Genomic DNA, 11,928 nt, shown 5'->3' on the forward strand with positions numbered 1-11,928 from the left:
TCTATTTGGTAAAAGTCAGATAGGCCACTAGGCGTCATATAATACAGGCCATAAGCTCACAACAGTATTCCCTGGCCCCAAATGTCAGGAATGTGTACACTAGAACCATGTGTTTAATAGCTTCTTATTGACTCTATGTGTAAAAACTTCCCAGGCCAAAGCACTACACAGGCAGGCTCTTGCTACCACAAATCACTATCTGAGCCACCCTCCCCATTTGCTTGTCCTGCTTCTCTCCATCAAAGCCCTGTGTTCCTTGACTCCTTGTGGTATCCCCACATCCTCTCTCATGGGTGAAACACACCCTGTCTGTCATGTCAAGTCCTACATAGTGCCTAGGTCTTCTCATTAATAAAATGTCTCAAAAAGAAACTCCTTCCATACTTTTTATAGGTATATGTAACTTTTTTTCTGTAACAACTCAATTAGAATAAAATGATACCTTTGCTTGACAAGTATCTATCTCCTCTACTTGCAAGTAAATTTCATGAGGATAAGAACAAAAACATTTATCATTATAAATTCATAAGACTATGATACCTTTTAAAATGTACAACATAGTTAAAGCCTGAATATTAACTGTGTGAAAGGATTTTAAAAATGTACAGTAGGAAAAGACACTATGTAGACTCCAAACAATAGCACTAGGAGGTAGGACCTAAACTTGCCAGAAGCCAGGGCAAGAAAATTTTCATAGAAGTGATTAAAAATTTCACACCAATGATGAAGGCAAAACAAGGCTTTGGAGTACTGAGGAGTGAGTAGATGGTAAGATATGGGGAATAGAGGTTACATCCTCAGGGCTGGGGCTGCAGCTCAGTTGGTAGACAGCTTGCACAGCAAGCCTGGTCAACCTCAACTCTGTGTGGTGCTCCCCAACTCTACTCCTAGGTCTGACATGTTAGAGGCAAGAGGATCGGCCTTCAAGGGCAAATTCTGCTACACAGCAAATGTGAGAACATTATATCTGGGAGAAGAGAGAGAGAGAGAGAGAGAGAGAGAGAGAGAGAGAGAGAGAGAGAGAGAGAGAGAGACACAGAGAGACAGACAGAGACAGAGACACAGAGACAGAGAGAGAGACAGAGAGAGAGGGAGAGAACATCTTTGTTGTGTGTGGGAGTGATGGAGGAGGGTCATCTGTCTATGTGTTACTTTCATTGGTTAATAAAGAAACTGCCTTGGCCCTTTAATAGGACAGAAAATTAGGTAGGTGGAGTAGACAGAACAGAATTGTGGGAGAAAGAAAGCAGAGTGAGGCAGATGCCTTAGGCAGACGCCATAGCTCTCCTCTCCGAGATGGACACAGGCTAAGATCCTTCCTGGTAAGACAGCACCTCGTGGTGCTACACAGATTACTAAATATGGGTTAAAGCAAGATATGAGAATTAGCCAATAAGAGGCTGAAACTAACAGGCCAGGCAGTGTTTAAAAGAATACAGTTTCCGTGTAATTATTTCAGGTGTAAAGCTAGCTGAGTGGTGGGATGCGGCCTGCCGCCTCAACACTAGAGGGGGAGAAAGTGAAGGAGGAAAGAGAACTGGGAACATTGTGACGGTTTTATGTTCAGTGTGTGGTGGCTAAAGGTTTTGCTTCGGTTTGGACAGCCAATGTCAAATAAAAAAGCTCATGTGTTAAAATCCCCATGCCCTGAGTGAGGCTCTCTGGAGCTGATGGAGCCTTCAGACGGTAGGGACCTATTGGGAGGTGTTCAGAACTGTGGGGCCCTTCTCTTTTACTTGCTGGTAACGGGAAGATATGTTTTTCTTTGAAACTCCCTTATGACATGTGAGCTGCCTTGCTCCCAGAACCAAAAGACTGAAAGCTCTAAAATTATGAAGAGAAATAAATTTCTCAATGAGTTGATTTTTACAGATACTTGGTATTATAATGGAAAGCTGACTAATAAAGCATATCGATTGGTGTGCTCTTAGAAGAGATTCACCAGAAGAGAAGCAGATATCGTCAAAAGACAGGTGGGCGGGGATAATGATGATGCCCAGAGTCTCAGAAGCCTAGGGAAGGAGCCGGGCTGGGAAATGAGGACGGTGGACTTGCTTCTAGGGCTAAGAGCATAGGAGAGGGTGCAGGCTCAAGTCCACACTGAAGTGGGACTAGGAGGAAATTTAGTTGTCTGATAAATTTATTGCTTCTGTGGAGAATAACTGATGCCACTGGAGATTTTATTTTAAATAGAAATTTAGATCTGTAGGTTTGTATTTTTCTTTTCCTCATTTTAGCAATGAAGGTAATATAACTCTCTCCCTGTGAATCAGTCTCGCGGCAGAATGCTTTCAGACACATCAATCTTTTATTTCTCTGTAATTCTCCACATTTAGGAATTCCTTGAAGGGTGATTTTTATTGGTTATTGGATGAGCATCTCTAAAAATTTTTAAAAAAAAAAACAAGAAACTGTGGTGATATTCATAGCACAAGCTAGATCAGGTAGCAAGCGCCTATAAGTAAGATAGGGGAAGGCGGGAAGACAGTGAGTTCAAGTCTAGTATCTGCTACATAGTGAGTTCAATGCCAAAGACAGCAGGACTTTGTCAGACAGAGTTCAATGGGACAGAAACCTCTTGGGGATTCTGATCACAGAGGGGTGAATACAGGTGAGTAGTCACTCGACAGAGCTGGAAAGGCCAACGCAGCAAGCTGTAGATAAGTCTCCATGAATTGCTCCAGCCCCCTTTCAAAGGCAAGAAAGGCTGCTGAGACCCAACACACCAATTCCGTTAAAGGCTTAACTAGCAGATAACGGCCTCTACCGGGCATGATGAACTCTGACCCAATGTGCCAGCTTTTCAGCATCTCACAGAACTGCAGAAACAATACAGTGTAGGAAGTTGGCCTCTTCCACACCTTTGACTTCCAGGATTCACTCCCATCTATCAATTTAATATGCAGTCAGAATCTCAGCCCCAAGGCATTCTGGCACATGGAGTTTAGATGCCCATTTTGTTACAGGAAGTCCTACCAAGCGTGTGTGGCATGGATGCAAAGACTCAACCACAGTCAACTGTACAAATGCACTATTTACACCAGTTACTTTTCTTGAATCAGCTGGACGACTTGCTGACTTGCTCTGTGTCTGTGTCCTTGTTGCTCCTTTTTAAGCTTATATAACATCGTCTACTACATGAATAAAAATTAATTTTCTGACATTTATTTTGTAGGTAAGTCTAAAAAATTGATTTTTTAAAAAATAGCAAAACCGTCCTCCAGGCCCCGGTGCTGTCCCGTGATATACCCCATGTCCAGTCCAGGTGACAAGGTTTCCTTTGCTCACTGATCCCTTTTCCCCTGGACTTGCTCATAAAACTTTGATGCAATAAAATGAAACAAAACACTGGGAACTGAGAAAGCCCTGGAAATGGAAAACAGATGTAGGATGTTTTTAATTCTCATTTAATAACAACTACTTATTGTTCTCATTTTATAATAGTCTATTTCCCAACCTATAATATTTTAGCTTCTTGGTAGATGTATGCATTTAGTCAATGTCAATTAATATGTAAACTCAAACAGTTTTAAAGAATAAAAAATTTTTCAAACTAACACATGAAAAGAAAAAAATGAAATATTAGACCTTCTAAGAGATCAAAGGGGACTGGGGAAGGCTCTTGAATAGCCAGCATTCTTTGTATCCTATTTCAGCTCTTTTTCTTTTTCTCTCCCCCCCCCCCAAGAATTGAATGTTTCCTTAGGATCCTATGAGTAAATAAATGACTTCAGCAATGTGTCTCCAGATCCTTTGCTCCAGAGACAGAGGCCATCCGGCTCTGATCAAGGACTCAAATGTTGTAAATCTGCAGTGCATATGGAATTTGTGATATGAGCTGAAAGGCTCTGGGAACGTAATGCCAGCTCAGGTAACAGGGAAAATGGTGTTTTCTGCTAGCAAGGGTTTGCACTTAAGTGCAGACCCACAGTGCCAGGCAGCAACTAGCAATCCATCCCCTTGCCGTTCTGCTACTTTACCACTCACAGTTGCATCAGACACTTTGGAAAAGGACACTTTTAACTACGGGTTACCAGGTTTGCCATTAAAAAAAAAATCCAATTATGCATTGCCACAGGTAAGTATGATTTGGAGCAATTTCCTGATAGGCTACTTTCAAGGGAAATAGTAAGAGATTCTAATAGCCAGCAAAAATTAAGCTAAGGCCCTGGGAGTAGACAATGTCTGCATCTGGTGTTAGGAAGGGGGAATGGTCTGCTGTTAGTGCAGTTTATTAGTACCTTGGGTGCCAGTGAACTGTTCCCTTTAAAATGCTTAGTTTGTGTTATGCGAATTCTTCCTTAACCTTTACATGCTATAATAAAAAAAAATACTAAATTACAAAAATGAAGTCTGGGTACAGCCAACTTCACGGTGTCTGATTAGCATATATAGTGACCCTGAATTTAATCTCCAGCACAGAAACAGAAATGAAGGGAGGGGAAAAAAGGAAGGAAGAGAAATGCATCCTGACAGCAGCGCTCTATGAACCTGCTGAGCTGTGCCAGCAGCTGCCTGTGTGCATTACTCTCCAGGCTAAATTCCTAGAGCTGTGTTTCCTCCTGTGGGGCATTCTCCACACCTGCTACACTTTCCAGGCTCAGCCTCAGGACAGATAAGGACCTAATCAGGGGCCATCAACGCAAATGCGAAGGATCAGCCCCTTCTGTTGTTGCTGTTGGAGATAGGGACAATTTCGGCAACAATACAAACGCTGTAGGCTGGAGAGGTTTGGTTTAGTTTCCATTCAAAATAAAAATAGCTGCCGTAGATTAAAAACAGGCATAGCCATCTAAGGACTCACCAGTCATAAAAAGCAACCCAGAGGGTAGGGATGGTGTTAAGAATGGACTCTGTCTCCTCAGGCTTGCCAGTGATGATGTCCCTAGAGAGTATGTTAGTGACAAGTGACGGCTCTGTGGACAACGATGCATCGGGACACATGACTTGTATTCTTTCTTATATGCATACTACACTATGATGCAAACCTTAGCTTACCTTCTTCATCTCTCACTTAGAGAAAATGATATTTTTGTATTTATTTAGATTATTGTCATTACTGGTTGTCAACAGAAAAATCAGAGTTTCTTAACCAACAATAAAAGACATTTGAAGGTATTTTTTTGATTTTTATTCATTTGACGTGTGTGTATATGTGTGTGCATGTGCATGAGCATATTATATACATCATATGCATGAAGAAGTATGTCTTTGGAGGTCAGAAGAGAGTGTCAGAGCCCCTGGAACTGAGTTTCAAACAGCTGTTAACAACCATGTGGAGGCTAGAAACTGAATCCAGGTCCTCTGCAAGAGCAGCTAGTGCTCTTAACTGCTGAGCCACACTCCCAGCCCCTGTGGAAGTTTAAGTGGCTCTGTAGAGAGGACTTGATGCCTTCCAGTCAAAACCTCATCTTTGTGGCTGACCCAACCCGGATCCACCTGCTGTCAAATCAGCTGCTTCTTCCATTCCCCATACCCCTTCCAAGGAGAACCTGCTGACTTCCCATTTTATGGTACCTTTCACTCTGCTCCCTTCGTTAATCTTGTTAGTATTATCTCATCATTGTAGAAACTAGAACTAATGCTACAGAATACAGAAGTTCTAGTTATGATTTGGTTTAGGATGCTGCCTTAGCCATGGGGTGGTTTGTTTGTTTGTTTGTTTGCTTGTTTTTAACCTGCTTGGCCTATTATTTAGTTTTTTATTGGGTGGGCATTGAACAAAAGAGGATATTACCTTTTCAAATCCAGGGGACATCTTGAATATAAATCTAGACCTCTAAGCTTCCATAACCATTCCCAACAACTCAGCCCAGCCAGGACTCTTGGCTTCTGCAGGGTAGGTTGCACTTACAAAAAGAGGATGTACCATGTGAAATCATTTGTATGTGTATGTCTGCTCATGTGTGCAAAAGTGTATGTGTGTCTGTATGGGTGTAGAAACAAACTTCTAGATGGGTTGTAAACTGATTGCTTGTAGAGACTGGATTCTGTTTTGAATTATATAGACTCATTTTCTCTGGAACATCTGAAAATTTTAAAAAGGGTAAAAGTAGATGTTTTTCCTCCTTAAATTACAAAATACAAAACTGAAACACATATTAAATGGGATGCAAGGAAGGTATGAATATTATACCTATAGAATCAGAGTGGGATCTTACTGAATACCTTCCCAAAATCCATATCTCCTTTCTTTCTACTTGCATAGCTTGGTTGCTTTTTAAACCTCCCTTCTATTGGGGTTCCCATGTGCCAGAAATGATACAAGGAAATACATATGGAGTTCGGTAGTTTTTCTGTGATATAACATATGCAACAGGCATGTTACAGTAAAGAAACACGAGGTTGAGATATACTAGGCAACTTGCCCACAATGTGACATGAATTTGGGAAGCAAGGCTGAAAAAAAAAGATAAATGAAAAAATCCCACTTCTGGCCTGGTAGTACATGCCTTTAATCTCAGCACATGGGAGACATAGACTAGAGAGTCTTTGTGAGTTCGAAGCCAGCCTGATCTACAAAGAGAGCTCTAGGACAACCAGAGCTGTTACACAGAGAAATCCTGTCTTGGAAAAAAACAAATAGAAGAAAGAATAGAAGGAATAGCAAAGAGGAAGGGAGGGAGGGAGAAAATGTGGGAGGGAGAGAGGCCAGGAGAGAAGGGGGAAAAAACTCCCCAGAGATCAGAAAATTAAAATATAAAGGTCCTAGGTTTGAGAAACCAGCAGCCCAGAGGCTGGGAGGGGGCTTTTAAACACAGTTTTGGATAATTCCTTTCCTGTCTCATGTCCAATTGTTGAGTAGCAGTTTTCTCGGAGACTGAAACATTTCCTCCTGAAGGGAAGCTTAATAAGCCATAAGATAAACAACTTGAAATAGCTTCAGGAAGTCCATGAAACTAACCAGATTCACTGGGCCTCTTCCTCCCTAGAGCAAACAATAAAGGCTGCTAAGAATCTCTCTCACACAAGCCAAGCTTCCAAATAGACAAGCCATGCTACCTCCAAGAAGCAGAAACCAGCCTAGCTGCATGGAAGAGGTTTGGACCAACTGAGAACACTTGCCATCCTGCTGAGCTGCCCGCGGGCTGTGCAGTGTGCTCCAGGTGCACCCAGGGTGAGGTAGGCTTTAGTGAATGCCGTTGTCAGTCATTTCTGCTTCTGCAAGTAACCTCTCACCCACATTCTTGTAAGTAATCCCAAATGAAACGTATTATTCACCGAGGTGGACTTTGGTGGCATCTGCACTTGGGCTTGTCATGGGCTTCCTATCTGAGGTAAGTAGATATGTGTGTAGCATCTTCTCAGGAAAAAAATGTGCTCCACAAAGCCAATCCACACAGAAGTCAAAACTCAAAGGAGACAAGCATCAAATTCATAATAATCTCCCTGTTTCCCTACCTAAGATAAAGAAATTGCCGCCCACTGTCTACCTCACGTCAGCTCTCCTGTAACATCCACAGTACAAAGGGTAGCCATGTTCCACCTTTAATCTGGTCATATGCAAATACATAATAAAAAACTGTAATTTGCTTTATTGAGTGTTATTAGTAAACAAGCAGTCACAATGGGTCAGAAGCTCAGGAACACAGGCTCAGACAGCAAGTGTCTGGCTGAGTATTACAGAGTCTCTGCAGACCCCAGATCCTGCTCTTAGCCACTTGATACCTACTGTCATCTATTTGGGCCTTTGTCAGTGACAATCATCCTTAGAACATTCACAACTTCACCAAGACAAGTTGTGCATGGCACAGCACTATGTAGGCAACACCTCCCATTCCAGATGGTGGTCGGCAAAACATGACTAGTGGTTATGTTATGTAGCAGTGCTTCACCATCCCAAATAGCCCCAACACATCACTTTCAATTCTTTGTATGCACTGTGCTGTCTGATAGGAGAGTAGAAATCGATGGGAGCTGCCCACACTCCCTCCTTACCGCAGGACTCTACTGCTTTCACAGCACAGCAGGTGCACAAAGGGCTGCTAAGTTGTTTGAAGCATTCATGATTCTTCTAGACAAGGAAATGGGATGTTCCTTTGGGTTAGAAACAGGGAGCATTTCCCCCCCAAGACAGTGTCAAAAGTTAAAAGACAGAAACTCCCATAACTTTATGACACAAAATCAAACCAGAAACTCTCCCAAACCTGGGGAACATGAGAGGAAGAAAGGAAGAAGGGAGGGAAAGAAGGAAAGAAGAAAGGAAGGAAGGAAGGAAGAATTCTCCACTCATTACCTATCAACAGTTCAAAATAAGTGTAATTCTGTGAGTTATTCCTGCCAATCTGAGTATTGATGATGCTTCAGTCAATAACCCTGTCTGGGGTTATTTATCTAACAATAGTGTCACTGGAGTGTTCCCAATTTCTAGATGACAAATCTCTCAAAATGTAAGCATGGAGATCAAATGAGACTCGCAAGTCAGTGACCATTTACGCAGGCTAAGAAGTCCCAGCAACAGTTCATTCACAGACTTTCCCTGGTTATATACAGAGTGCTGTTTCTCAGACTGGCAGTGGCAGTGGCCGCCATATCACCTACCTACCTCGCTGTGGGAAAGGAACACTCTCAAGCCCTTTCTCAGAGCTCAATCAGAAACTGGATGGACCCAGCAATTCCAGGACTACCAGGCCTTCTGGATGCTTCTGAGGGGGGGGGAAGTGGGGAGAGTGTGGATCACCGAGGCTTCCCACAAACTGTTACACCAAATGTATGGGAAATGCAGCGCTACCAGTTTTGTACAAAAAGACAACAAAAGTTGAATGTGATTACTGGTGTAAAGTCACACTGCTAAGAGATGACAGAACCCAGACCCTGGGTGGATTCAAAATTGGGTATTCTTTGTCTGGAAGGCACCACTTCACATAGATGCATTAGAAACAGTCAGCCGGATCAAACTGACTTGGTTCTAAAAGAAGAAATACAACCTAGGAAGACGAGAGAAGGGGTACGCAGGGTCTACAAATGATAACTAGAAAGTCTGCATGCCTCCTAGGGCACAGATCGCAGAGAGCAAGAGAGTGAGAATGCCTGCAGGGCACTTCTCTGAAGTCCAGTTAACTCATCCTCTGGGTGCAATCTGTTTTCTCTTTAAGAAGACTCGCTCTCTCCAAAGTGCCTGCCTCCTTCGCACAAGCCTCCCCAGAAACTCACTGTTGCAATGATGGGAGGATGCTTCCCACCTCTCCCTTCTCCTAGGGCTGACTAGTGGCTTCTCCATCACTCCCAGGGCATCATTCAATCTCTCCCATGTGCGTTTTGATGATTTTGGTCTCTTCTATTTAGTGTGGCCAGTCTATAACAGAAGAGGTGTTATCTACTTTCTCCATCATCCCACAAGGTAGTTCAAGACAGGCACTGATGAATGAGCATGAAATGTTTGTTACATAAACATGCAATACAAATCACCCACCTGGTTATCTATATCCTTCCTTCTCAATATGTTACTATCTCACAAACCAGAATTCATGGAGGATTAAGATATAGTTTTAAAAACATAAGTTTTGTAAGGAATTTCAGAGCTTATAGCTGAAACCACCCCCTATTTACTCTGGAACTCTGCTCTCCTCTCCTTCCTTCTTCTCTCTGCTTTACCCCCTCTCTTTTCCCGAGCCACCATTTTATTAGCTCTTTACTTAAGTACGTCTAGATGGGCAAGAACATTCTACTTGTTGATCTGCGCTTTCCCTTTGTTTTCTTGACACAAAACAATTCATCTGTGTCTGAGTTTGGTGTCGGGAGTCTATTCCATTTATAACGGCATCCGGTCCAATTAGACTGGGGCAGAAAGGAGAAGAGTGCAAAGCGCACGGCAAAGAGAGTGTGTTTACATCCTTGCCTACATCGTTTAATAACTGGCATGAGATTTTAAGGAGGCTGTGGCTCATCCCGCAACTGGACAAAATATAGGCACAGATGCACTCAGCTAAGTAATTGGATTCACTACCTGGAATATTTAAATTGTTTTCAGACACTAGAAATTGGCTTAAGAAGATTAAAGTAAAATACCCGGGAGGATAACAGGCTGTAATTTACGAGGTGGGAAATCTTCTCAGTGAGAAGACCGGCTCATTCTCCTACAGCTGCTTCTGATGAGAGATGTATTCATCATTAGGACTTAATTTCTTTAGAACCTGACAGCTCGGGTGTATTCAGGTGAGTTGTTCTTACCAAACCTTTTTGGACGACACCCAGGAAGCTAAATTGATAGCATAATGTGCATCCCATTCGCGTTTTCAGTAAGAATTCTTTAAGTGTTCTGAAGGCAACTAGGGTAGAGGAAAGGGAGAGGTCATGGGAAGTCCTGGGATCTGGACTATAGGTGAAGCAGTGGAGTCCCAGGGCTGGACAGGATCTGTCCTATACAGCAGAGGGTGCAAGTAGATCAGAGAGGGTGAAGTTGGGAGTCTATTTCCAAGTAAAGACTTATAAGCAAGCTCATTTCTCAAAACCCGCCCCCCTCTGCAGGCCCATTCTGGGCTCCTCGGTCCTAACAGCTTCTCATTTGCTCACTAACCTGCCTCTAGTGTGCCCTCTCCAGCCCTTTCCAAGGCCCCTCACTCCGGAACCAGGCGCTAAAGTTTGGCATCAACGACCACCTGTCGGCTGTATGGCTGTGTCTTCTGCCGAGTGGCCAGAATAGAAATGCTCAAGGGCTATCGGTAACTGCAAGGTGTTGGACCTGGGTGGTAGGTATTCCTTCTTGAAAGAGGGCAAAGGAGGTAACAGAGCTCCTTAGCCAGCCGAGAGGGGTGCGTTTAGTTCTTTCCAGCGCTATCCAGCTGGTCCTAACTTCATGCTCTTTCAAAACTCTCAGGACCCAACACCGGGTAAAGCCTGTCCCTCCAGCTCCAGTGGCCCCAAAGACTTAAATCCCTCAGGAGACAGGCGCTGGCCAGACCCAGCAAGGATGTCAACTCCAAATCCCCTAGGAGGAAGAGAGCGCGCGCGAAGCTGTCACCCTCTGTCACTCAGCAGGTCAGCTGGCAACCTGTGCGCCCCGGCCCGCTCCAGCGCCCCATTGCATAACGCGCCCCTCGCCCCACCCCCACGCAGCCCGCCCTCGGGTGCCCGGCCCGCGCCCCACCGCGCCGCCCCTCACTTACATCATCCCACTTGACGAATTTGGTGCCCTTCTTGAGGCTGTCGGACACGCACACTGGCTTGAGTTGCAAGGCGTGCACTCCAGGCTGTGCCCCAGCCATCTGGGCTCATCGGGGTTCCGGGCAGCCCGGGCGAGCGCGGCGGGGATGGGGAGCGGAGCTCCGGGCACGGGCGGGCTCGGCTCTCGGCTCTCGGCTCAGCAGGCTCTGGGCTCCGCTGCCGGCCGGCCTCCCGGCCTCTTGGCCTCCGCACCTCTGGCCAGCACCGCTCAACAAGCGGGACGCGCGAGGGCGCAGCAGCCGGCCATGCCCCGGGCGGGACGCAGGGTCGAGAGCCCGCGGTGTCTGTGCTGCCTCGGAAGACGCGAAGGAACAGAGCCCGGCAGTGCGAGCCGCCCGCCGCCGGTTCCTGCTTGGCCGCCGCCTCGAAGCGCACCATTCAGCACATCCTCTGTGCCCAGAGGGAGCGCGCGAGTGACACGCTCCGGTCCCCTCCTCCCTCCGCTCCTCCCGCCCCTGCTCCGCCACCCTCGCTCGCGGTCCTCCTCCCCCAGCTCCCTGCCCAACTTTGAGCGCTGGGTCAACGGCGGGAAGCGGGGACGCAGCGGCACCTCCCGGCTCCCGGGCCCAACTGCAGCCGACGCCTGCGCCACGCGCCCTCTGAGCATGCCCCGTGCCGGTGGCCGGGCTGATGTTCCGGGGCTTTTCTGGGAACCAGGGTGAGAGCCTAGATGTTACCTTAGCGGATCCTAACCTCTAAGAAAAGAAAAGAAGGACGTTGGGGAGGAATGGGGGAGAGAGCCTTTGTCTTCCGTTCTCGCTAGTG

The 11,928-nt window shown here is 45.4% G+C and overlaps 1 protein-coding gene across 2 annotated transcripts in view; it reads right to left on the reverse strand.

Moving 5' to 3' along the window:
* Nucleotides 1-11,562, reverse strand: part of Plcb1 (phospholipase C beta 1) — a 675,841-nt gene extending 664,279 nt beyond the window's left edge. For both annotated transcript variants that reach the window (XM_038329997.2, XM_038329998.2), the window contains exon 1: nt 11,106-11,562. In XM_038329997.2, the coding sequence (XP_038185925.1) occupies nt 11,106-11,204 (99 nt within the window). In that variant the 5' untranslated portion in view covers nt 11,205-11,562. The remainder of the gene's footprint in view (nt 1-11,105) is intronic.
* Nucleotides 11,563-11,928: the final 366 nt, after the last annotated feature.

This window comes from Arvicola amphibius, chromosome 5 (genome assembly GCF_903992535.2).
Source record: "Arvicola amphibius chromosome 5, mArvAmp1.2, whole genome shotgun sequence".
In the NCBI taxonomy this organism is placed as follows: domain Eukaryota; kingdom Metazoa; phylum Chordata; class Mammalia; order Rodentia; family Cricetidae; genus Arvicola; species Arvicola amphibius.